Source organism: Panthera tigris, chromosome E2 (assembly GCF_018350195.1).
Source record: "Panthera tigris isolate Pti1 chromosome E2, P.tigris_Pti1_mat1.1, whole genome shotgun sequence".
Lineage (NCBI taxonomy): Eukaryota > Metazoa > Chordata > Mammalia > Carnivora > Felidae > Panthera > Panthera tigris.
The window spans coordinates 16,296,241-16,324,009 of NC_056674.1; the positions used below are offsets into that span (position 1 = coordinate 16,296,241).

Consider the following 27,769-nt stretch of genomic DNA (forward strand, 5'->3'; position numbering starts at 1 on the left):
TTTGGAAGGTTCAGTTATCAGGAAATTGTAGATACTAAGGAAATCAGGAAAGAAAAGATAACCCAACTCAACCATTCAGGGTAAGCTCCCAAAGGGCTCTTTCTGGCTACTTAATGCCCAGAAGCCAGGCCTTCATCTCCTATCAACTCTACAAGCCAGTAGGTGCCAATGAGGTTTATATAGTGTCAGATGTATTCATGCCTTTCCCTACAGCCAGGACTTTGGGGGGCAAAATATAAGGGGCACCATAAAAGTTCAGTATTCAAGATCAATATTTTAAGGTAGTATCTTTGAAAATCAGAATTCATGCAAAAAAATCATGATGAACAAAACTGTCAAATTATGCTTCCTCTTCACTCCTCATCCCCCCCGACCTCCCAACCACAACCCCTGTAAATTTATTCTAAGTGTCACCTGTCACCTAGCTACCAATTAAAAAACAAACAAACAAACACCAAAAACAAACAAACAAAAACAAAAAACCCAGGGACTACGTCTACCACCAGGGGGCCTTGTGCTCTTGGCCTCAAGTCCGGCCTCCCTATCTACCAAAACCCCGGGGACACAAGACCAAAGCTTGGAGTCAGCCCAGCCAATCCCGCTCTCCTCAAAAATAGCCTTGGCGTTCCCTGTCCATACTGGCGCCCCTCCTACCTCCGGGGACCAAGGCCGGTGTCGCTCTTATCCCCGAGTCCCAACAAAGCATCACTCCACTGCTTCATCCCTCAAGTGCTCTGCCGTGACCGGCGCCCACTCGCGCCAATCTGGACCCTGGTTTCTGCTACGGGAAGGGCACACGGGGCGGCGCCTTGGCATGAGTTACCCCAGTTCGTCCGCGCCGCTGACGGTCAGTGCACAGCCTGGCCACCCGCCTCCGTAGCACCGGCGGGAAGCCAGGATCACATATCCTAAAATCCTCGGGCACTTCTGCGACCCTCTCGTGGTCCGCAAGATCTCACTGCCCTTCGGAGGAGAAATAAGTGCACCTTGCGGTCTGGGCATCTTAACAGTGGGCTCCTAAACTTGGTTGTATGAGAGGTGCAGAAGTCAAAGTCACCTTGCAGTTAGCAAGCCTACTCACCCACCACCTCTCTGTCTCAAAGACTACACAGTCCAGAAGCCCGTGCGGCCACTTCCGCCGTCCCTTCCGCTCCCCCTGTTTTTGAGTTGACGTAGCAGGAGCATTTCCGGTCCGTGGGATCCGCCACTCGCTGTTTGGAAGTGGCGTCGGCACTTCATTCGGGATTTTCCCGTACTTCTGCACTTCGTTCCCGAGTCTCAGCCTCAGGATCGGCAACGTGCACCCCGCGTTCCGTGAGTGCCCTATAACCATTGCCTCGTCCAGTCAGCGCATCCCTCTGCTTGTCCCTGTTTTACTCGTGGGGGAACAGGCTGCCTCTGTACTCGGGCGTTCTTCTGTAGGCACCTCCAGGCCTTTATATTTTCATTCCAGCCCATAAGGTTAGAGACGGACCCCCCACGCCTCTGCAGGGGGCCATGGGCTCCACTCCCTGGCCAGAGCTTGGGGCTGAATGTGAGGGTGCTCGGTCACCCTGGACCCTTTTCCCAGGGCTCTGGATGGGAATTGGGTTGTGCTGGTGATTTCTGGACACTCTCAACCCGCAGTTGTGGGGCTCCGGAGCCGACCCCCCCCCCCCCGACTCTTGGGGAGGGGCTTCTCCATAGGGGCATTTCTCTTCACATCCCCAGATCTGTCTTCTGAGACTTTGCCCTTCTCCAGAGAGAGCATTCAGGAGACCAGGAAAATGGCCACGGGGCTCCTGAAAGCCAAAAAAGAGGTGAGAATTTTCATCAAATTCCATGCTGGCTGCCAACAGAATGGCCCTGTTCCTTTTTCTTGCACTGCAGACTGCCTTGTTGGTATTGGGCCAAGTTCACTCCTGTTCGTGGAGGCGTGGTGGCTCATCTTACATAGAATCCCCCCTTCACCATTCCTTTCTGTTTCTTCCATACCTCGGCCATCCTCGAAATGGTCAGTTTGAACAGCACACGTAAAACAGTTTAAATAAAAATACAGGAACATCCAAGCTTAATTGTCCAGTGATAAGGATGAAGGGTAGGGACAGCAGAGATGCTTGTGACCTGAGGTGGTTAGGGAGGGCTTCCAGAAGAAGGGCTGTCAGAACTGCCCCTGAGGGTTTGGCAAGTTGGAGAGTTGGCAGAGCAGGGAGGAGAGCAGGAAGCATGGTTAGTCTGAGGCAGGGCACAGTGCCCTCGCCACAGTGTGGCAAGGTTGTAGTGGTTAATAGAATGCTTTCAGGTTGATTTTTATGTGCTGGTGAAGATACAGACGCATGGAACAGAGAGGAGTTTGATGGTCTGACCTGAATTTTACATTGAGAGCCTTTTCAGCATTTGGAGATTTCACCAAAAATTCTGGATTGCCTGCTTCTCTGAAAATAAACTGCACTTAACTCTGGTGTCAGGTAATTCACACTGAACAGTGTCTTCATCATTTGGACAGGTCCTGCCGAGTTTATTTGCTGCACTTTTCACAATACCTTCCAAACTGAGGTTGAAACTATTGATCAGCTATCATTTTGCCTGCCTCTCTCATTTATTACCTATCTTGCCCCTGAAGGATTTTCATTTTTCACCTCTGAGTCTGGGTGGCTAGGTTGAGTGCCAGACTGAGGCGTGTAGATTTTGTCTTTGAGTAAGCTAGGTTTTGAAGGATGTTGAGAAGGAATTTGACATAAGGAAATCAAAGGCATGGATGTATAGGGATTTAAGGGGAAACTTTTTTTTTTTTTTTAAACGTTTTTATTTATTTTTGAGACAGAGAGAGACAGAGCATGAACGGGGGAGGGTCATAGAGAGAGGGAGACACAGAATCTGAAACAGGCTCCAGGCTCTGAGCTGTCAGCACAGAGCCCGACACGGGGCTCGAACTCACGGACTGTGAGATCATGACCTGAGCCGAAGTCGGACACTCAACCGACCGAGCCACCCAGGCGCCCCTAAGGGGAAACTTTCTAACCCCTGTCAATGGTAGCTGTGATGACCTCCCCTTAACTGAATGTGATTAACATTTATCGAGCACCAACGCAGTTGCCAGGCTGGTTTACTATGATTTTTGACACGCATTACTTGGTTATTTCAGATCTGCTTTGACTATCCATATAAAAACAAATCAGGAAAATTTAAACAGAAAATGAGACGTTGATTTAATCCTGAGCTTCTGTGGTAGTGATTTACAATTTCCTGGATGTTATCAGAACAACTATGAGAGTTCTGTATTTCTCATTTGTAAAATATTTCATTCATTTGAAAGTGTTAGTACCAAGAATGCATAATAAATCTAATTGAGGACATTACCTAACGTAACATTGAGTCTTTTGTGTGTATTTTCTTCACCACCTCGTAATGTTAATGGGAAAGCGTTATGATTTCTGGGAAAAGCTAGATATTTGTGTGGGCTGATTTTTCCTGCCCCTAATACTTAAAAAAAAAAAAAAAGTATTAGGAAAAATTGATCAAAGGGTACAAGCATTTGAATGGATAAGTTGTTTAAGATGAAACTTCTGTGCCTAGAGGAGTACCTGACACATACTAAATGTTTGGTGCATAGAGGAACCACAAATTTAAATAAATTTATTTGAAGGAACTAAGTATCAAAGGAGTTTCTGTTGTTTGTATTGTTATGTTATTTGGGGCGCATAATTAACTACATGTTTCAGGGGGTTTGCATAGACCATGCAGGTACTCTGATATGCATGACAGCTGAATTATGCAAACCAATTTAAACAAATATGCAGTAGGATATTAGGTGTCACTGCCAGGGACCTTTGCCTGAGAGAACAAATGAGAATTTGTAACAAATGAGATGGGCTGGCAGGCACAGGGTATTGCTAAGCCTCAGCATTTTTTCGTTGATTTCATTGAACAAATTTGCTGAATGTCTGCTGTGTGCAGGGTACTTGGTGGACAACATTCAGTAATGTGGAGGGGCACAGCCTGCACACTTCCGAGTCTTCCATTTTGTTTTGGGATTCTGTTACCATTGGGGTTTTTGTTTAATTTTACACACACACACACACACACACACACACACACACACACACACTCGCACATACACATTTTGATAGACCTTAATGATAAAATCACTATGTTAAAGCTAGTACAGTGTATCTATCCAGACAAATTTTTCATAGGTGGAGGGTTAGGGTTACCAACACTTATCCCACTGGATGTGATTTATATAATAGTGCAATGAGTGGATGAACCCATCCACTATTAACCAAGTTGGGGGAACGTTTGTATTATTATTTTTAATTGCAGTATAGTTAACATACAGTGTTACGTTAGTTTCAGGTGTACAATATAGAGGTTTAACAATTCCATACATCACCCAGTGCTCATCACCAGTGCAGTCCTTAATCTCCATCACCTAGTTTACCCATCCTGCCACCCACCTCCCCTCTGGTAATTATCAGTCTGTTCTCAGTAGTTAAGATTCTGTTTCTCAGTTTCTGTCTCTCTCCTTTGCTTGTTTGTTTTGTTTCTTAAATTCCACATATGAGTGAATCATACGGTATTTGTCTTTCTCTGACTGACTTATTTTGCTTAGCATTATATGCTCTAGTACCATCTATGTTGTTGCAAATGGCGCGATTTCATTCTTTTTTATGGCTGAATAATATTCCATTATATATTTATACCACATCTTCTTTTTCCATTCATCTATGATGGATACTTGGGCTGCTTCCATTATTTGGCTCTTGTAAATAATGCTGCTATAAACATAGGAGTGTTTGTATTCCTTTGAGTTCATGTTTTTGTTTTGTTTTATTTTGTTTTGTTTTGGGTAAATACCCAGTAGTGTGATTACTGGATGGCGTGGTAGTTCCTATTTTAACTTTTTGAGGAACCTCCATATTGTCTTCCACAATGGCTGCACCAGCTTGCTTTCCCACCAACAGTATAAGAGGGTTCCGTCCACTTTGGGGGAACATTTAACTTGCTCGCAGTTATTTTAATTATTGTAAATTTTGCTTCTATGATCAATCTTGTGCATGCAATTCTTTTTATAGATTTGTATTTACTCTCATAACAGGAATATGATAAGGTAAATGGAAATGACTGTTTTGAAGCAGTGGGGACTCACACCAGTTGGAGCTTTGGAACTTTGCCTGTTCTAAAACATTTGATACTGTGGATTATTTCTTCCATTTTTGAGGCCCCCTTCTTCCATCACGATGTCTGCTTCATGTTGTGCAGTTTTCTTGTTTTTGTTTTTATTGTTATACTGTGTAGTTTTACATCCCCAGGGTAGACCTGCCAGTGCAGATCTTTTTTCTCATGTGAATGTTCACAATCGTGTCCCAATTTGTTTCCGCGTGTTGATATAGTCCTTTGCTACCCACTGCGTGTTTCTATGATTCTCATTTTCCCCAAACATTACGGTAACATCAGTTTTCTGTTCAGAAACCCTCCTTCAGTGGCTCATGACAGTGTCTTAGATATTCAGGACACTCTTCATTTCAAATGTGTGGTCCTTTTCTGACATGTTCTGATTATTCTGTAAGTGTGTTTATTGCCAACACAGTGGAGCCATCATATATACTTTTAACTTAGATTAATTCATTTTTTAGGCACTTGGCTGAAGAAAGGGAAAAAAATAACTGTTCAGGTCATTCAGATGAATCTGTCCTCTTTTCCAAGTAATGACTTCATGCTCCAGAGTGAGAGAAAAACAGGAGGACTGAGTCTATTCCTTGCCAAATCTAAGGAGTTTCTGACAGCATTAGCATCACAGCAAGTCAAGGATGATATTAGTTGTAAAGTATTTTTCATCTAACATGACATTCCTTTATCAGTTTATCAGTGAGCCTTTGCTGTGTAACAGACCACCCCAAAGCTTATGGACTTAAAACAAAATAATTTATTCGCACACAATTTTCTAGGTCAGCATTTTGAACTGGGCACAGATGGGTGTTTTGCAGGTTTCACCTGGGCTTGCTCATGTTGCTGCAGTCAGGGGGCAGTTTGGGACTGGAGACCATCCATGCATGACCGTTACCAGGCTAGTTGATTAGGGTGCTCGGCTTGTTTTTTCCCCACGGGTCTGTATTTTCTCTATGTTATACTTATAAACTGCTTAGTTGCCTCTTTAGCTCTTCTCTTTCTTTCTTTTTTTTTTTTTTTAATTTTTTTTTTAAACATTTATTTATTTTTGAGACAGAGAGAGAGACAGAGCATGAATGGGGGAGGGGCAAAGAGAGAGGGAGACACAGAATCGGAAGCAGGCTCCAGGCTCTGAGCCATCAGCCCAGAGCCTGACGCAGGGCTCGAACTCACGGACCGTGAGATCGTGACCTGAGCTGAAGTCGGACGCTCAACCCACTGAGCCACCCAGGCGCCCCAAGCTCTTCTCTTTCTTATCGTATGTAGCTAGGAGCATCCGACGGAAGCCTATAACGGGGTTCCCAGAGATCTCTTTAGCCAGATCTGAAAATCATGAAGTGTTTTTTTCTATTTTCCAAACTAGCACAGGTGACATTTTTGCCAGCATGTAGAATGCATTCCCTTTCTCAAGCCGCCATAGTGGTTTCCTCGCTACACTTCTAGTCTGCACTAACAGTTTGTTTACTACTTTTCCAACTTTTGCTAATAGCCTGGTTTTTTTTATATTAAAATTTTTTTAAATTTTATTTTTTAAATTTGCATCCAAATTAGTTAGCATATAGTGCAACAATGATTTCAGGAGTAGATTCCTTAATGCCCCTTACCCATTTAGCCCATCCCCCCTCCCACAACCCCTCCAGTAACCCTGTTTGTTCTCCATATTTAAGAGTCTTATGTTTTGTCCCCCTCCCTGTTTTTATATTATTTTTGCTTCCCTTCCCTTATGTTCATCTGTTCTGTGTCTTAAAGTCCTCATATGAGTGAAGTCATATGACATTTGTCTTTCTCTGACTAATTTCACTTAGCATAATACCCTCTAGTTCCATCCACATAGTTGCAAATGGCAAGATTTCATTCCTTTTGATTGCCAAGTAATACTCCATTGTGTGTATATATATATATACCACATCTTCTTTATACATTCATCCATTGATGGACATTTGGGCTCTCTCCATACTTTGGCTACTGTTGACGGTGCTGCTATAAACATTGGGGCACGTGTGCCCCTTCGAAACAGCATACCTGTATCCCTTGGATAAATGCCTAGTAGTGCAATTGCTGGGTTGTAGGGTAGTTCTAGTTTTAGTTTTTTGAGGAGCCTCCATACTGTTTTTCAGAGTGGCTGCACCAGTTTGCATTCCCATCATCAGTGCAAAAGAGATCCTCTTTCTTCGCATCCTCGCCAACATCTGTTGTTGCCTGAGATGTTAATGTGAGGCATTCTGACAGGTGTGAGGTGGTATCTGTGGTTTTGATTTGTGTTTCCCAGATGATGAGTGATGTTGAGCATTTTTTCATGTGTTGGTTGGCCATCTGGATGTCTTCTTTGGAGAAGTGTCTATTGATGTCTTTTGCCCATTTCTTCACTGGATTATTTGTTTTTTGGGTGTTGAGTTTGATAAGTTCTTTATAGATTTTGGATACTAACCCTTTATCTGATATGTCATTTGCAAATATCTTCTCCCATTCTGTCAGTTGCCTTTTAATTTGCTGATTGTTTCCTTTGCTGTGCAGAAGCTTTAAAAACAATTTTTTTTAATGTTTATTTATTTTTTGAAAGAGAGAGACAGAGCATGAGTGGGGGAGGGGCAGAGAGAGAGGGAGTCACAGATTTCGAAGTGGGCTCCAGGCTCCGAGCTGTCAGCACAGATCCTGACACAGGGCTCAAACTCAGGAACCATGAGATCATGACCTGAGCTGAAGTCGGATGCTTAACCAACTGAGCCACCCAGGTGGCCCTACTAATAGCCTCTGTTGTTCCTGTTCCCAAAGCTAATGCCATGTGTTTTCGGTATTTGTTATGGTAGTTCATTTCTATCTATTGGTTCTTCATTTCTTCATTTCTATCGGGCTTAAAACAAAAGTCATTTGTTAGCTCACAATTCTGTGGGTCAGCCATTAGGCTTGGCACAGATGAGTGGCTCTTCTATTGATTTACCTGGCCTTACTCATGTGGCTGTGGTCAGCTGTGCTGACAGCTCAGAGCCTGGAGCCTGCTTCAGATTCTGTGTCTCCCTCCCTCTCTCTCTGCCCTCTCCCACTCGTGCTCTGTCTGTCTCTCTCTTTCTCTCCCTCAAAAATAAATAAACATTAGAAAAAAAAAAAAAAAAAAGAAAGTCCAGGGGCGCCTGGGTGGCTCAATTGTTTGAACCTCTGACACTTGATTTTGGCTCAGGTCATGATCCCAGGGTCATGCAATCCAGCCCCATCGGGCTCTGCACTGAGCATGGAGCCTGCTTAAGATTGTCTCTCTCACCCTGTCTCTCTCTGCTCCTCCCCCGCTCATGCACTTGCACACACTCTCTCTCTCCCTCTCTCTCTCAAAATAAAAAATAAAAAGAAAGTTCAGAGCCAGGGTACACTTGGAGGGGTTGGTTCTCTCGCTTCATAAGCTTACCAAGGACTAGGAGTCGTTCATTCCTCTCGTCGATTTTGCTCACAGTGTCAGCCTCATCCAGGCTGGTTCCCCTCACAGTCATAGGATGTTTATTAATAGCAACTTTAAACTTCACGACCACCCTAAAAGTAATATTATTCAAATACCCATTTTTAGAAAATTGAGACACAGAAATGTCATGTTACTGGTACAAAGTCATGGGAGAAGGAGGGCTGTCATTTAAACGTGGTTGTCTCCAAAGTGTGCTTGTAGCTACTATTTCTCAAACTTTTCTGTGAATCAGAATCACTGAAAAGGCTTGTGAAAGCAGATTGCTGGGCCCCACACCCTAGAATTTTTGATTCAGTGGTTCTGATGGGGCCTAGGAATTTGTATTTCTAACAAGTCCCTCAGGGGTGCTGGTGCTGTGGGTTCAGGGACCACACTTAAAGCCAGTGCACTTATCTCTACTGCCTCAGTTGGGTCATCTGTGCCCACCTTTGTGAGCATCACAAAAAGGATGGGCTCCCTGTCACTCCATCTGAAAAATGAAGTCTTCTGCTAGGATCCAGCAGCAGGCTACTTGTGTCTTGTCAGGTAGCATCAGCCTCAGATCCATTTTTCAGCTGACAAAGGGACAGATTGCTTTTACACCAGTCTGGCCTCCCCTTGATTTGGCTTTAGTGCCCCATGCTGCCAGCTGAGTTGCTAGCCAGTGAGAGAGGTTTGGAACAGGTCATGGAGTGTCATCCATTTAGAGTTAGCACACTCCCTATGTGTATGGTTCTCCGACAGAGAAACCATGAATTTTTCCAGGGTTGCAGGAATACCAGTTGTGTTAAACTTGTTGAAAAAAATGTGAGTTGGTCTCCAGTGTAGCTACTTTGTCAGAGATTTCAAAGTATTTGTGTGTGTATGTGCGTGTGTGTGTGTGTGTGTGTTCATTCTAAGAAGGGGTTGTAAAATCAAATCACCAGAAGGACTAGGCAGGTATCTGAAGGAGTGAGTAGTCTTTTTCTTTCCAATATTTAATTATGAAAAGTTTCAAATCTACAGAAAAAATACAAAGACTTTAACATTGACTCACACACCCACCACCTACATTCAATAGTATTTTTTTTTAACGTTTCATTTTTGAGAGACACAGAAAGACAGAGCGTGAATGGGAAAGGGCAGAGAGAGAGGGAGACACAGAATCCCAAGCAGGATCCAGGTTCTGAGCTTTCAGCACAGAGCCTGACACGGGGCTCGAACTCATGAACCATGAGATCGTGACCTGAGCCGAAGTTGGATGCTTAACCGACTGAGCCACCTAGGCACCTCTAGATTCAATAGTATTTTGCTACATGTACGTTACCACCTGTCCATCCACATGTACACTCCTCTACCATCAGTTCAAGGGTATTACTCAAATACTACCTTAAATGCACAGTACAGGATAGGATTTTATATTCCTTTGGCCTTTCAAACCCTCTGTAGTCTGTTACAAACTACCTACTGTCTTTTCCAGCTAGCCACTTTTCTTTTTTTTTTTCTTTAATTTTTGTTTTAAATTTATTTTTGAGAGAGAGACAGAGACAGAGCGTGAGCAGGTGAGGGGCAGAGAGAGAGACAGAAACACATGATCCGAAGCAGGCTCCAGGCTCTGAGCTGTCAGCACAGAGCCCAATGTGGGGCTCGAACTCGTGAACTGCGAGATCATGACCTCATCTGAAGTCAGATGCTTAACTGACTGAGCCACCCAGGAGCCCCATAGCTAGTCACTTTTCATTCTTTATTTCCTCCCATTCTATATGTCTTTTCTGGAGTGCCCACCTCTGTTCTTTCTCTTTGACCCTTCAAAATACTGTGTGCCCTTTAAGACCAAGATCGTACCTTCCTCTCATAAAACCTGGTCTCATCTCTCTATCCTGAGATTCCTCTGACCCAGTGATTTTAAGCCATGGCTGTACTTAGGATCCTTCACTCATTCATTCATTCATTCATTCATTTTTAAGTTTATTTATCCATTTGAAAGAGAGAGAGAGCAGGGGAGGAGCTGAGAGAGATGATCCTAAGCAGGCTCCATAACACCAGCACAGAGCCTGACAGTGAGACTCGAACTCATGAACCTTGAGATCATGAGACCTGAGCCAAAACCAAGAGTCAGACACTTAACTGACTGAGCTACCCAGGTGCCCTTACTTAGGCACCCCTATGGAACTGGGTGAGTCAATCGGTTGAGCGTCTGACTCTTGATTTGGGCTCAGTTCATGGTCAGGGTCTTGGGATCAAGTCCCACATTTGGGCTCCATGCTGAGCATGGAGCCTGCTTAAGATTCTCTCTCTCTTTCCCTCTGCCACTCTCCCCTTACTCACACTCGGAAGGAAGGAAGGAAGGAAGGAAGGAAGGAAGGAAGGAAGGAAGGAAGGAAGGAAGGAAGAAAAGAAAGGAAGGAAGGAGGGAGGGAAGGAGAGAGAGGGAGAAAGGGAGGAAGGAGGGAAGAAAGGAAGAAGGGAGGGAGGGAATGAAGGAAGGAAGAGCTAGGGATGAGGGGTAAGAACCATAGCTCTCATTCATCCTGTCTGTGTTTTATTTATAATCATTAGTTTGGTGGAGGGCTGGTTCTGGGATTACTGTAGGTGGGGGACAAAGTGGGGTCCTGTCTTAAAGCCATTCTACAACCAGTATAGAACAGTTGCACTGATAGGGGACAGGAAATTTGGGGAAGGGTCCCCTGAGAGGGGAGAGACACAGTATCATCCGTCAAGGAGTGATGATGTTCTGAGAAAGGATGCAAAGTCAAATCACCAAAGGGAACAGGCAGGTAGCTAAATGAAACAGATAAGGTAGGAGTTGCAGCAACCTGCCAATAACATGCCTAGGGTAATGGACCCCCAGTGTGAGTCACGTTCAGCCAACTGTGGCCCTGCAGCAGTGCAAAGCCCAGAGTAGTCAGATTTATGGATTTTTTTTTAACAGGACTCATAAGTTGATATTTTCATGTGAAATCATACATTATATAAGTAATATAAATAAAACTTTTAATGCTTTGTATGGCTCAAACTAACCCTATCTGTGGACTGCAAGTTTTGCCCTTTTTAAATATTTATTTTAGGGGTGCCTGGGTGGCTCAGTCGATAAAGCATCTCACTTCAGCTCGGGTCAGGATCTTGTGGTCTATGGGCTCAAGCCCCACGTCGGGCTCTGTGCTGATAGCTCTGAGCCTGGAGCCTGCCTCAGATTCTATGTCTCCCTTTCTCTATGCCCCTCCTCTGCTTGTGCTTGGTTTCTCTCAAAAATGAATAAACATTTAAAAATTTTTTAAATAATAATAATAAATAAATATTTATTTTAGAGAGCGCGAGCGCTGATGGGCGTGGGGCAGAGAGAGAGGGAGACAAAGGATCCAAAGCCAGCTTGAGCTGACAACAGAGAGCCTGATGGGAGACTCATGCCCCGAGCCAAAGTTGGATGCTTAACTCACTGAGCCACTCAGGCATCCCTTGCCATTTTTTAAAAGACAGAAAAACTGATGGGGTAGGAAGAATCTCAGAACTGGATAACTAGGCTCCTTGGAGCTTGGTTTCTGCACACCTCCAAGCCAAGACACCTCACCAGTACTTCCATGCCAAGGGCCATTATATTTTCCCACCTTCCAAAGTACAGCGTTCTAGGTAGTAGAAGGCCATTTGAAACTTTGTTCAGGGAATAATAATAATAAATGCACATTCAGTCATCTAAAAATACTTGACTGCTTAGTGTTTGCAGGCTCTGTTCTGGGCATCAGGGCAATAGCCCTGTGAACAATGCATATGGAACTTAGAGTCTAGCACAGAGTCAGAAAATAAATATGAGTAACATGTGCGTTATCTAGAGTGAAGGGGATACATTAAAGCAGGAGAGGGGAATAAGAACCTGAATGAGAAGGAAGAATTTTCATAGAATGGCCAGGGAATTCCTCTCTGGAGCACTCACTGTGTGCAGCAGACATTTGTCTTGAATCCTTACATTTACCAACTTCTCTGATCCTCAGCATAATCCAGTAAGATAAATGCTGTTTTTCTTGGTTCACAGAGGAAACGGAAGTGCTGATAGGTTAACTAATTGGCTGAAGAGTACTCTAGTTGGGGACAGGTGAGTTCCAAATCTAGTTGGGGACAGTGTGATCTGAGTCCATAGTCTTCCCAACCACCCACTTGCACTCTTCAGGCCACATCAGGGCAGTGGCAGTGTGAGGGAGAGGGAGGGATGGGTCCTGCTACAAATACCCAACCAATACCCCTGTTGGTTGGTATTCACCCCCTCAAGACACTCAGCTGCTTCAAGCAGGTAGAACATAAATGCTTAGATCAAGTAGTCTCTAATATCCTTCAAACTCAGTAAGATGATTATTTTTTATTGTTTACGTTTGTGCCTGTGATGGCTTCCTCTTCTTTCTACCTAGATTTAAAGCTCCCAATGTGAAGGGACTTGTATTTTGCTTTTATTCCCCATAGCAGCTAGTCTAAGATGGTGGCAGTAATAGGTGCACAAATGGTGCCAGCTGGATAAAGATAGGAGAATAATGGTCTTTTATTTATTTATTTTGAGAGAGAGAGAGCACAAGCAGGCGAGGAACAGAGAAAGAGGGAGAAAGAGAGAATCCCAAGCAGGCTCCACACTGTTAGTGCAGAGCCTGATGTGGAGCTCGAGTTCACAAACCGTGAGATCATGACCTGAGCCAAAATCTACAGTCAGAAGCTTAACTGAGCCACCCAGGTGTCCCCAGAATAATGGTCTTTTAACCCTTGGCACTAAGGTCATATAGGGGAAGAAAAAAAAATCAGTTTTCCTCTACCTGTTTTGAGTTCATTGGCCAGGGCCTTGTAAATTACACTGACAAAAAGACAGATTAACAAGAGAAAAACAGAAGTTTATTAATATGTACCTCATACCTACACATGGGAATATTCAGTGTTGAGTAACTCAAAGGGGTGGTTAGAACTTGGGCTCATATAGCATCTTAACAAAAGAACAGTAACTTTTTAGAGATGTGACAAGACCAAGGAAAAGGATTTTGAGTTTCCAAGGTGGCAAGTTGTGGGGAGGTAAATACATGGGAGAACTGATGGAAGGTAGGGGCTAGTTAGTAAGGTTTGTTGTATAAATTCCTCTGGTGCCATCTCCTGGCTGATAAATTGTTTCCAGTGACTAACTTCTATTCTTCCTGGTTGGGGGGAGGGAGGGGAATACCCTCACAAATTTATGTTCTTCTTTTAGGAAGATAGGAGGAGTGCAGAGAGCTTTTCTTGTATCTGCTTCTGCTCGGTTTCCTTCAGCTCAAAATAATACTTATTTCAGGGGCTCCTGGGTGGCTCAGTCGGTTGAGCACCCGACTTTGGCTCAAGTCACGATCTCACAGTGGGTTTGAGCCATGCATCCGGCTCTGTGCTGACAGCTTGGAGTCTGGAACCTGCTTCGGATTCTGTCTCCTTCTCTCTCTGCCCCTCTGCTCACACTCTGTCTCCCTCTCTCTCAAAAATAAACATTAATAAAAAATAATACTTACGTCAAAATGGCATAGTGGCATATCCTGTTACCCTTCATTTACAAAGTAGGGTTTAGAAATCTCTGCCTCCCACAGGGAAGCCTTTTCATTCCTCATCCTGAGTTGTGAGCAAGGCGAACTCCTGGATGAGCAGCAGTGTGTTTTGTGTTAAAGGCATTCGTGGCATTCAGGGATGTGGCTGTGGACTTCACCCGAGAGGAATGGAGTTTGCTGAGCCCTGCCCAGAGGACCCTGCACAGGGAAGTGATGCTGGAGACCTACAACCACCTGGTCTCACTAGGTAAGGATGGCTTCCCTTAGCACTTAAAATCTGTCCCACAGAGTATTTTCTACACACCATGAGGAAAGCCTACCATGAAGCAACTGTCCTAGGGTTGGGCTTAAAAACAATAATTTACATTTTCCCTCAGGGTAAATCTGGATTTATTAGAATTAGAAACAGGTGGATTTACTCATGTTGCATATAATACTGTGTTTCCAGTCCTCTTTCTCAAGTCTGGGGGCTCTCCTCTCTTTTTACTTTATGTTGTTTGAAACCTAGGAGATTTTCATTCACCAAGTATTAATATGCTGATTTTCTGATTAGAGTCACCTTTACTTACTCAACTCTTCTTCTGTAGAGAGTTCACTATTTTTTAATGGTTTTTTTTTAATGTTTATTTTTGAGAGAGGGGGAGCAGGGGAGGGGCAGAGAGAGAGGGAGACAGAGAATCCCAACCAGGTTGTCAGTGCAAAGCCCAATGTGGGGCTTGAACTCACGAACCGTGAGATCGTGACCTGAGCCGAAGTTCGATGCTTGAACAACTGAGCCACCCAGGCACCCTGAGAGTTCACTGTTATAGGTCCTTTGTACCACCTTTTGGGTTTCCCTCCCCATTTTGGCTCTGAGTTCTGGAATGGCCCCTTGAGCCCATAACCAAAACTCTCCTTGTTTGTTTTTTCCCCCTGTGAACAGAAATTCCATTTTCCAAACCAAAACTCATTTCTCAGCTGGAGCAAGGAGAAGAGCCCTGGATTGAGGAGAAACGATGTCCGCTGGTCCTCTGTCCAGGTAAGTATGACACAGGGAAGATGGGACCATCTGCAGCTTGACAGATAGGGAAGGAGGACACATCTCTCGGGTACAGGAAAGAAGCTCTTCTCGGGTCTCCTAGGTCGTTGGTAAGTCTGCCTGGCATGAGTTCCCTTCCAGAATATCATTTTCAGTTGAGGGAGGGACTTTCTTGGTTTCCTTGTCTCTTTCCTCTACCAGGAAGCCTCCCTTCCTCTTACTTGGCTTGCCTTCTTCGTCATGTTTAGTCTTTCCTCATGCGTGGGCTTCTTTCTCTCATCGTGATCTTAAAAACTGTACCTGCCCCATGGATATGAAGTCTGCTACTCTTCAGATACTTTCCAGTTTCTCTTAGGCGAAACATAATCGATTATCTCTACATGTCCAATTCCCATAGTTTAAAAAATGCATTACTCAGTAATGAAGATTAAGTTCCCATGAGCCAACATCCTAGCTTAAAAAATAAAACATTACCTAAACAATTGAAGTTCCTATTTCCCTTTCCCAGATTCTACCCTATACCTTCCCACACCTCTGCCCAAAGAGTAGTGTTTTTTCAAAATTAGGGATTTATAATTCTATGCATGGCTTTTTGTTTTGCTTCATAAATATGAATCCCTCAACTATCTATAGTTGTTTGGCATATTTTTAAACTTTACATTAGCGTCATCATAATATGTATATCCTTCTGTAGTTTGCTCTCTTCACTGACACTGAGTTTATAAGATTCATCCATGTTGATACAGGTTGTTCTGGTTCATTCATTTGCACTACTATATCGTGTTTATTGTAGTCTATGCATAATTAAAATACAAAATTCATTTATCCATTTTATTTTGTTGGACATCTGTGGTTTTACCAATTTTGGCTATTAAAGAATGCAACTATAAACATTATCATACAGGTGTCCTTGAGCATAGAAGCATTTGTGTCTTTAAGATATGTGCTCAGGAGTAGAGTAGCTGAGTCAAAGAGCATGCACTTGTCCATCTGGCCTAGGCAATGCCAACTGGCCCTCAACAATTGTTTCATTAGTCTGCAGGGTTGCCATCACAAAAGGTTTTAGTTTTTGACCATCCTTTGGGTATGAAATGGCATCTCACACTAGTTTTAATTTGCTTAGCACGGAGTTTGAGCATCTTTTCAAACGTTCATAGGTTGATTAGCATTGAATTCTGTGAATTGCCTGTTCAAATCTTTTGCCTGCTTTTCTCTTTCTTGTCCATTGGCAGAAGTATTTAAATAAATCCTGGAAATGAATCCTTTGTTAAATGTATTATGTCCATCTTCTTCCAGTCTGTGGGCTGCCTATATGCTTTTCAAAAAGCTGTTTGATTTTGAAATAATAGAAGTCTCAATCTAAAAATAATGCAGAAAGTTCCCATCTACTCTTCTCTCAGCTTTCTCCAATTTCAAAACCCAAGAAGTTGACATTGGTACAGTACTATTAAATAAACTGCAGACTTTAATCAGATTCAGATTTTGTCAGTTTTTACAGGTACTCTTTTTTTTTAAGTTTATTTATTTATTTACTTAGAGAGTGTGCAGGGGAGGGGCAGAGAGAGAGAGGGAGAGAAAGAATCACAAGCAGGCTCTGTACTGTCACTGTCAGCCTGGAGTCCGACATGAGATCATGACCTGAGCCAAAATCAAGAGTCAAATGTTCGGGGCGCCTGGGTGGCTCAGTCGGTTAAGCGTCCGACTTCAGCTCAGGTCATGATCTCGCGGTCCGTGAGTTCGAGCCCCGCGTCGGGCTCTGGGCTGACAGCTCGGAGCCTGGAGCCTGTTTCAGATTCTGTGTCTCCCTCTCTCTCTGACCCTCCCCCATTCATGCTCTGTCTCTCTCTGCCTCAAAAATAAATAAACGTTAAAAAAAAAAAATTAAAAAAAAAAAAAAAAGAGTCAAATGTTCAACCAACTCAGCCACCCAGGCGCCCCTCATTTCCTACAGCTTTACAGTAAGTCTTAGTGTTTGGTAGGTTAAGTCCTCCCATCTTATTCTTCACGTGTCTTTGTAGCTTTACCCATTGAACTTTTACAATCAACTTGTCAGATTTCATAAAGTATCCTGTCAGGATTTTGTTGTAGTTGCATTGAATTTATATATTAATTAATATACATGTATTAATATATTAATTTGGAGAAAATTGACCTCTTTTACAATATTAAATCTTTCTCTTAGTGTGGTGTATTCCTTCACTTATTTATTAATACATCGTTATTGCTACCTTTTGGTAGGCTTTATAACTTTCTGTAAATGTACATCTTTAAATTTATACATAGGCTTATTTTTTTGGAGAGCTATATTTTTACAAACTAAATTTGTATAATTTCTTTGTTAAAATATGTAACTAAAATTCATTTCATCATAATGATCATATACCCAGTGGCCTTGTTGAGTGGTTTAATTAATTCAGTAATTTGTCCTGTGTATATTCTTTGGAGTTTCATATGTAGACAACTGTTTTACCTGTTTATTTTGCCTTTTGTTGTCGTTGTTGTTTTTGTCTTTGTTGATCATGTCTATTGTATGTTTTATGTCTGAACTTCTGTTTAATATTTCCTTTCTCTTCTTACTTTGGGCTTATTTTATTATTCTTTTTCTGTTTTTGAGATAGATGCTTAACATTATTACGTTTCAGCCTTCCTTCTTGTCTAGTATAAGGATTTAAGACTATAGATGTCCTTGTATCCCTAACACATATTTGCAGCTTCTGTTCCACCTCTGAATCCTTACCTCTGGTACCTTGAGCCCATAAGGCTTTGGTGTTTCATCACTATTTCTCCACTGCTGTGGTTGTGTGTGTCAGGAGTGCTCTTTAGCAAGAAACTCACAAACGAAATTCTTACCCTTCCCTTTCCATTGCTTTTTTAGTGTAAACTCTCTCCTCCAACCAGTTTCTGGTTGCTTTTGAGTGTTTTCCAGTGACTTTAAGTAATTATTTCTTGTATTTATCCAGTTTCATCATTGTTTTCTGTAGGGGATTCTTGTGACCAATTCAATTTATATATTTTGGACTTGAGATTTGGAAATTATTTCAAAATTACAGAAAATTTGCAAAAATAAAATTAGTACAGGGGCACCTGCGTGACTCAGTTGGCTAAGTATCCAACTCTTGATTTCGGCTCAAGTCATGGTCTCACAGCTTGTGAGATCGAGCCCCACATCGGGCTTGCTGATAGTGCAGAGCCTGCTTAGGATTCTTTGTTTCCCTCTCTCTCTGCCTCTCTCTCTCTCTCTCTCTCTCTCTCTCTCAAAATTAAATAAAAATTAAAAAATAAAATTAGTACAAAGAATACCTTATATCCTCTACACACACATATGTGTAAATATATATGGCATATATGTTATTATAAAATAGCATCATAAAATTACCTATTAATATTTTACATTTGCTTGTGTGCTATCTTATGTACTTGTTCTCCCATCGCCTTCTCCCCTCTCCAGATGTATGTGGATATATTTATGTATATATATGTGTGCATGTAGGTTCATATGTGCATTTTGTTAAAAGATTTTTTTAAGGAGGGCAGTGTTGTCATATAACCATGGTAGTTATCAACGTCAATAAATTTAACTTTGATACAGTAATGTTATCTAATATCTACTTCTCATATTATAATTTTGTCAGTAGAAGCAGTAATATCTTTTTTTACTCTGCAGAACATCCAATCCAGGTTTAGGTAGCACATTGACATGTCATGTCTATTTAATCTCCCTTAATACAGATCATTTCAGTAACCTTTCCTGTCTTTTGGACACTGACATTTTAGAAATACACAGTCTTACAGTTCCTGTTTTTTTTAAAACTTCATTGAGATATAATTTATATGCCATAAAATCTACTTATTGTAAGTTGCATTATTTTTGGTAAACGTTTATTGTTGTATGATCATTTCTTCCATTTAACTTTAGAATAGTCCATTGTTCCAAAAAGTTCCTTTCTGCCCATTTGCATCTATTCTTCCTCCTGTCTGAGCCCTAGGGAACCACTGATATGCTGTCTCTCTAGATTTGCTGTTTCTGGACTTTTTCTATAAATGGTATCGTAAAATATATAGCTTTTTGTATCTGGCATAATGTTTTTGAGTTCATCCGGGTTGTGGCATGTATCAGTAATCCATTCCTTTTTATTTCCATATAATATTCCATTGTGTGAATATAGCAATTTTGTTTACCCATTCACAGGTTGATGGATATATGGGTGGTGTCTACTTCTGGCTATTGTGAATAGTGCTGCTAAGAACAATCATGTACCAGTCTCGATGTGGGCATACATTTTCATTTTGGGGTAGATAAGTAGCTATAAAATTTCTGGATTGTATGCTTTGTTCATATTTAACTTTTTAAGAAGCTGCAAATTGTTTTCCAAAGTGGCTGTACATTTCTATTAGCATTTCTATGTTACATTTCTGTTTTCTATTTTTACATTTTCTGTTAGCAGGGTGTTAGAGTTTCACTTTCTCTGCATCCTTGTCAGCACTTGGAATTGTCTCTAATTGTGATTGTAAACATTCTGGTGGATGTGTAGTGGTATTTCACTGTGGTTTTAATTTGCATTTCCCTAGTACTGATGATGTTGATCTTTTCATGTGCTTAGAACCATTACATATCTTCTTTAATGAAATAGCTATTCAGTTCTTTTGCCCATTTTTCAATTGGATTGTTTTGTCTTCTTTTTCACTTGTAAGAGTTGTTCATATATTTTAGACACAGTCCTATATCAGATATACGATTTTCACATACTTTCCACTCTATAAAATGAAGTTTCAGAAGACAAGTCTGTGGCTTGGCTTTTCACTCTCTTTAATGGTGTCTTTTCTTTCTTTTTAAAAAAAATTTTTTTTAATGTTTATTTATTTCTGAGACAGAGACAGAGCATGAGTGGGGGAGGGGCAGAGAGAGAGAGGGAGACACAGAATCCGAAGCAAGCTCCAGGCTCTGAGCTGTCCCCACAGAGCCCGACATGGGGCTCGAACTCACAAACCATGAGATCATGACCTGAGCCGATGTCGGTTGCTCAACCGACTGAGCCACCCAGGCACCCCAATGGTGTCTTTTCAAGCATAAGTTTTACACTTTAGTGATGTCCAGTTTTTAAATGGATTGTGCTTTTGGTGGTGTAACTAAGAACTTTTTTGCCTTTTGTTTGGAGTGTTCGGTTTGTTCATATTTAATACAATTATTGATTGCATTAAGTCTGCCATTTAGCTATTTGTTTTTTATATGTCTCATGGTTTTTTTTATTCGTCTCCCTTCCTTTTGGCACAAATATGGAGTTTTTGCAGTTATTTTCTTAGTGCAGCTCTAGGAATTAAAATATGCATCTAATTTATCACAATCTAGTTAATAGTTTCAGTAAAATAGATATTTTATAAAGCCCACAATATGGTGTTATAGGCCTTTTATGATAATCTTAGGCACTTTAGAGAAGTTAAGAGAAGAAAAGAGAAAAATATACAGACATAGTCTTTTATATTCACTTACATGTTTACCAGTGTTGATGGTCCTCATTTGTTCCTGTGGATTTGAGTTAGTGTCTGGTGTCATTTCTTTTCAGCCTGGAGGACTTACTTAGTATTTCTTGTAAGGCACGTTTGCCAGCAATAGATACTTTGTGAGTACTTTTTAATCTGTGAATATCTTTGTATCAATTTTTTTCTTCTTTTTTTTTAAATTTAAATTTTATTTTTAAGAGAGAGAGAGAGAGAGCGAGCATGGGAGGGGCAGAGAGAGAGGGAGACACAGAATCCGAAGCAGGCTCCAGGCTCCCAGCTGTCAGCACAGAGTCCGATGCAGGAGTTGAACTCATGAACCGTGAAGTCATGACCTAAGCTGAAGTCGGACACCGAACCCACTGAGCCACCCAGGCACCCCTATCAATTTCATTTTTGAGGGATACTTTTGTAAGAATAGAATTCTCCCTGGCTAGCTTTTCTTTTCTTTTTTTTTTTAAATTTATTTTGATAGAGAGTGTGCACATACATGCACATGGGGTAGGGGCAGAGAGAGAGGGAGAGAAAGAATCCCAAGCAGGCCCCTATACTGTTAGCTCAGAGCCCAATGCAGGCTTGAACTTATGAACCATGAGATCCTGGCCTGAGCAGAAATTGGAAGCTTAACCAACTGAGCCAGTCAGGTGTCCCCTTCCTTGTTAACTTTTTAACCTTTATTTCAGCACTTTGAATAAATCACTCCACTGCTTTTTGGTCTCCATTACTTCTGATGAGAAGTTAGCACTAATCATACTGTTTCCTCCTGTGCATGTTGAATCATTTTCCTTTTACTGGTTTTAAGATTTTCTCTTTGTCTTTTTTTTCTGATAGTCAACAATCTGGCTATGATGTGTCTCTCTAGGACTTTATGTTTTTCTTGGGGTTTGTTGAGCTTCTTGGATTTGCAGATTAATGTTTTTCATCAAATTTCAGACTTTTTAGTTACTATTTCTTTGGACATTTTTTTCCTGTTCTTTCTCTCTGTTGTCTCCTTCATGTGTCCTCGTTGCGCATAGATTGGTTTATTCGATGGTATCCCACAGGTTTCTGGGGCTCTTTGCTTTTCTTCGATCTTTCTTTCACCTGTTCTTCAGTTTAGGTAATTTCTATAGATTTATCTTCAACTTCATTGTTTCTGTTACCAACTCAAATATGCTGTTGGATCTCTCTAGTAATTTTGTAATTTCAGTTATTTGACTTTTTAATTCCAGAATTTCCTTTTAATAGTTTTTATTCTTTATTGAGATTTTCTATTTCTTAAGTGGTCATACTTTCCTTTAAGTTTTTACACACTGTTTCTTTTAGTTCTTTAATTATATTCATAATACCAGCCTTGAATGCTCTTTTTCCCTCGTACATCAACATCTGGGCCACCCAGCAAAGTTTCTGTTGGCTACATTTTTTCCTCCACATAGGTCACTCTTTCCTGTTTCTTTGAAAACTGGATATTTTAGATACTGCATTGTATCCCTTCTGGTATCTCATGTTTCCTGCCTAGATGTTGTTGCTGTTTTTGGTTTAGAAACATTTCTAACCTTAATACAGGGAATATGCTTTTTCTGTGAAGATGATGTTTCTGCGTGATTTGTTATTTTATTCTTGTGTTTATTTTTAATCCTGGCTTCCTGTTTTCAACCTTGTGTCTGCAGAGCTTAGTGAGCTGTGACATTAGCAATAGGTTGTGTTCAAAGACTTTGAGCCAGTAAGGCTTCCTGCCTCTGCCACTGGATGAGTGTGTGGGGTGGGGAGCTCTAAGTTCAGATAGCTTTCAAGCCTTTTCTTTCCACTGACCCCTCTGATGTTTTCCTCTTTACTTGGTTGTAGCCTCTCTATCAGGCAGGGTTATGTGCATCAATCACATCAATCTTCCCTGCTTTTGCAAACAGCCTTTCAGTCAGCCAGGATTGTGTGGAGAGTTTATCAAGCCCTTCCCTGGCTCTCTCACTTTCAGGTTTCCCTTGCTACATTTCTGGATGGTCTACCAGTCTTTTTTGTTGTTGTTCCCAACCAAGACTGAACCTCAGACAGCAGTCCCTGGTGGCCTTCCGTGTTCATTTACCACCTAGATCACATTTATGGACAGTTCCACTGGGCATTGGTTTTTCACCTCCCGCTCAAATCAAGTGACTGCCCCTCTGGCAGCGGCAGCACTGATCATTCTATGGCCTGTCCTAGTATAACGACCACACCAACCAAGCTGGGGGATTGGAAGGGTGAGAACAGCTCCAGGCAACAATGCTACAGATTCCCACTTTTCTTATCTGGAGTTCAGTATTTTTCGTGAATAAACACTTCTCAAGTTATTGTAGGTTTTTGATTGATTTCTGGAATTAAACTTTGTAGTCTGTCAGGTATTGTGAAAATAAGTTTTTAGTATGAGTTTTCCACATTGCCATAGAACAAGGGTCAAAAACTTTTTCTGTAAGGGGCTACATTAGTAAATATTTTAAGCTTTCCAAGTTATGTGCCCCATTGGTTGGTTGGTTGGCTTGCTTTTCTTTCCTTTCCTTTCCTTTCCCCTTCCCTCTCCTCCTCTCCTCTCCTCCCTGGCCCCTCCCCTTCCCCTCCCTTGCCCCTCCCCTTCCTTCTCTCTTCTTTCTTTTTTCTTTTCTTTCTTTCTTTCTTCCTTTCTTTTTCTTTTATCCTTCCTTCCTCTTTCTTTCTTTCCTTCTTTCCTTCCTTCTTTTTCTTCCTTTCTCCCTCCCTCTCTCTCTCCCTTCCTCCCTCACTCTCTCTCTCTTTCCCTCTCTTCCTCACTCCCTCTCTCCCTCTCTTTTTCTTTCCCCTTCCTTCCTTCCTTCTTTCCTTCCTTCCTTCCTTCCTTCCTTCCTTCCTTCCTTCCCTCCCCTAGAAAGGTAAAATCCATTTTTAGCTGGTGGGTCATACCAAAACAGGTTGCAGGCTGAATTTGGCCTACTAGACAAGTTTGCTAACTCCTGTACTTAAAAATGTAATGTTTAAATTCAAATGAAAAATAGCCATTTTTTATGGATGCAAGGATGTCTGAGTGGGAGACATGCTGTGATATAAACATATTATGAATGACCAACAGGCAGAGTAAAATGGCCCAGGCAACCCTACCTATGGCTACTCTGACTAAATATATTCTTTTTTCACCAGGATCAAAGCTAGAAATTCAACCTTATCTCCCCTGCCCGTTGGCATTCTCTAGTCAGCGAGGCCTCAGCCAACATGTGTGGCTCAGGCATCTTCCTCAGCTCTTCTCAAGTTACTGTGCAGGAAATCATCTCCGTCCGGGGAAACCCTATCCAGAAGATCAGAAACAGCAGCAGAAACAACTCTTTGATCAAGCCTGCTTGAGTGACAAAGCAGAAATTCAAGAGACAGAAGACTCCAAGCCCTTGTTCAGGAGAGTAAGCAGAAGAGGCCCTTGGGAGGTGTTGTCCAGCCCACTGCAAGAACAGCCAGTCAGGTCCAGGGAAGACAACACGGTGCTGGATATAGGGCCCAGCCTAGGCCAGAGGACAGACCTTGAGGAATCAGACAAAGGATCGCGTGGTGTAGAAGTCTCAAGATTTGGGGCAGTCAAATGTGGGGAGTTTGGGCGAGGCTTTTTGAGGGAGTCAAACCTGCTCAGCCTCCAGAAGATGCATACAGGGGAGACACCTTACATGTACACTGAGTGGGGACAGGGCTTTAGCAACATGTCAATCCTCATCAAAAACCAGAAGAAACACTCTGGGGAAAAACCTTATGTGTGCAAGGAGTGTGGACGAGGCTTTACCTGGAGGTCAAACCTCATCACACACCAGAGGACACACTCAGGGGAGAAGCCTTATGTGTGCGAGGAGTGTGGACGAGGCTTCACCTGGAAGTCAAACCTCATCACACACCACAGGACACATTCAGGGGAGAAACCTTATGTGTGCGAGGAGTGTGGACGAGGCTTTACTTGGAAGTCAAACCTCTTCACACATCAAAGGACACATTCAGGGGTCAAGCCTTATATGTGCAAGGAATGTGGGCAGAGTTTTAGCCTGAAGTCAAACCTTATCACACACCAGAGGGCACACTCTGGGGAGAAGCCTTATGTTTGCAAGGAATGTGGGCGTGGCTTTCGCCAGCATTCACATCTCATCAGACATAAGAGGACACATTCGGGAGAGAAGCCTTATGTGTGCAGGGAGTGTGAGCAGTGCTTTACCCAGAAGTCACATCTCAGTAGACACTTAAGGACACACACAGGAGAGAAGCCTTATGCGTGCGCGGAATGTGGGCGCCGTTTTAGTTGGAAATCAAACCTCAAGACACACCAGAGGACGCACTCCGGGGTTAAACCTTATGTGTGCCTGGAGTGTGGGCAGTGCTTCAGCCTGAAGTCAAACCTCAACAAACACCAGAGGTCACACACGGGGGAGAAGCCATTTGTGTGCAGAGAATGTGGGCGAGGCTTTACCCGGAAGTCAACCCTTATCACACACCAGAGGACACACTCAGGGGAAAAGCCATTTGCGTGCAGGGAGTGTGGACGAGGCTTCAACGATAAGTCAACCCTCATCTCACACCAGAGAACACATTCAGGGGAAAAGCCTTTTGTGTGCAGGGAGTGCGGTAGAAGGTTTAGCCAGAAGCCAAACCTCTTTAGGCACAGGAGGGCACACTCGGGTCATATGCCCTTTGTGTGCAAAGAGTGTGGGCAGGGCTTTTGTGATAAGTTAACTCTAGTCACACACCAGAAGGCACACTCCGGGGGAAAGCCTCACGTGTGCAGGGAGTGTGGGCAAGGCTTTAGCCGGCAGTCACACCTCGTTAGACATCAGAGGATACATTCAGGAGAGAAGCCTTACATCTGTAGGAAGTGTGGGCGAGGCTTTAGTCGGAAATCAAACCTCATCAGACATCAGAGGACACACTCAGGATAGACACCTTGTGTGTACAGCGAGTGTAGTGAAATCTTTAGTCAAGAGTCCTATTTCACAAGATGCCAGAAGTCACACCTAGTGGTTTTAGTAAGAAGTCAGCCATTACCAGACACCAAAGTGGAGACAGCTACTTACGTGTGACATGAATGTTCACGAGTTCAATGGGAAGAGTCAACATCTCCAGTCCGCCTGAAGGAGAACTACTGGCTCATTTTCAGGAGCTCTGTCTTCCCCTAGTGGGGATGGTGGGTTGTGGAAGATCAGGTAACTTGATGGAGGGAGCACTTAGAAGTAGATGGAATGGAGACTATTCTAATGTCATTTCCTGAGAATATTTAAACCCTCCTTACACAGTAGCCTGGATGTTAGAGATAACAGCAATAATAGAGCTCGCCCCTTAAAATCTGTCCGACTTTCTGAGAACAAGGGACTTGACAGAGACCATTGCTGATTTAATCTTGCTTTCCCAGAGCAGGACCTAGCAGCAGTCAGTTTCAGGGAAGTTTGGGAAATGATGAATTCATGGAGACAGAGGTAGTACGTGGGTAGAAGAAGGTTTTATTATGCAAAAGGGCTTACAAGTGAGAAAGACCATGACTGTCCTAGCTCTAGGTTTTGGGAGGAAGTATCCATTTTTGCTTGCTTCCAGGGGCTGTCTCTGGTTTCCAGGTTGAATCCATACTGAAGATATTCTTATTTACCGATGTATTTAGACTAGAAATGTATTATATGCTTTTATGAAGAAAACTGGTAGTAATTTTTGTGAATTTGACTTTCAAACCAAAAGTTAGAATATTGAAAAACAACTGTCGCCATGAACTTGACAGCTTTCCACTACTTAGTCTTTTGTGACAAGATTGCTGATGATATTAATGAATGTGATTTTGTAATACCATATAATGAAATATGTAAACATTTGGAAGATCTGCCTAACTCACTGAACAAGTATTTTCCAAATGATTAGTGTGTGATGCTACAAAATCATCCATGGTGATATTAAAGTATAAGGTAGGCAAATGGATTTCAGTTTAAAAGATAAAGGTACCTGGCTGGCTCAGTCAGTAGAGCATGCAGCTCTTGATCTTGGAGTTGTGAGTTCGAGCCCCACATTTAGGGATAGAGTTTACTTTAAAAAAGAAAAGAAAAACCAAAAATTAAAATTAATACCAATCTTTAAAAAAAAAAGAGATAAAGGCCAGATTCCACATTACAGTAACCTTTAAAAAATGATCACTTGTTGACTTTTGGTATACTTTGGTATAGTCAAAGAATAATATTAACAAATATCTGAAAAGGTCATTAAGATACATCTCCATTTTTAAAATTTGTACATGTGAGGTCATATTATTTATCTCAGCAAATTAAATGCAAGAGCACATATAAAATACTAGCTATATTAAGATTAAAGAGATTTTCAAAAATACAAGATAATGCCACTCTTCTCACTGATCTATTTTTTTTTAATTTTTTTGGTGGAAAATATTCAAACCCAAGTGAAAGTGAAGCACTTTACTTCTCATTTAAAGTGCATTGTTTCTAGATGTTTATGGTTTTGGGGTACCTGGCTGGCTCAGTCGGTGGAGCTCGTGATTCTTGATCTCAGGGTGTGAGTTCAAACCCCACACTGGGTGTAGAGATTACTTAAAAATAAGTCTTTAAAAAAAAAACAAACAGGTTTGGGGTTGCCTGGCTGGCTCAGTTGGTGGAGCATGCGACTCTTGATCTCAGGGTCATGAGTTCAAGTCCTGTGTTGGGTGTGGAGCTTAACAACAAAACGTTTAGATGTTTATGGTCTATATCTCACAACAAAAAATACTTCACACACACTTAGACACCAAAAAAAAAAGTTACCTAACATGCTATTATACTTAATATAATTTAAACTAGGCATGGGGCACCTGGCTGGCTCAGTTGGTGGAGCATGAGAATATTCATCTCTGCGTCATGATTTCGTCCCCATGTTGGGTGTAGAGATTACTAAAAAAAAAAAATAATAATAAACTTAAAAAAAATTAAACTAGGCATAGAAGAAAATTACCAAATAACACAAATGCAAAGGAAATGCTTGTTAACCCCCACTGGCAGATGTAAACCTACGATTGAAGTATGCTGCTCTATCTAGACAAAACACACAAATCTTGGGGAATACTCATTGCTAGAACTAAATTATATAATTACTTAATCTCTGTGCCTGTCGCTATGTCTCTTCCTGAATATTCTTGCCAATTTTTCTATTTTTTATTAAAATCTATTCTTTTAATCTTTCCAATGTGTTTTTAACTTA

The 27,769-nt window shown here is 41.9% G+C and overlaps 1 protein-coding gene across 1 annotated transcript; it reads left to right on the forward strand.

Moving 5' to 3' along the window:
- The first annotated feature begins 476 nt into the window (after positions 1–476).
- On the forward strand, positions 477–26,589 carry ZNF875 (zinc finger protein 875). Its single transcript, XM_015544101.2, has 5 exons — positions 477–1,314; positions 1,711–1,799; positions 14,209–14,335; positions 15,011–15,106; positions 23,723–26,589. The coding sequence occupies exons 2-5, from the start codon at positions 1,767–1,769 to the stop codon at positions 25,483–25,485; spliced, it is 2,019 nt and encodes a 672-aa protein (XP_015399587.1). The 5' UTR covers positions 477–1,314; positions 1,711–1,766; the 3' UTR covers positions 25,486–26,589.
- The last annotated feature ends 1,180 nt before the right edge of the window (positions 26,590–27,769 follow it).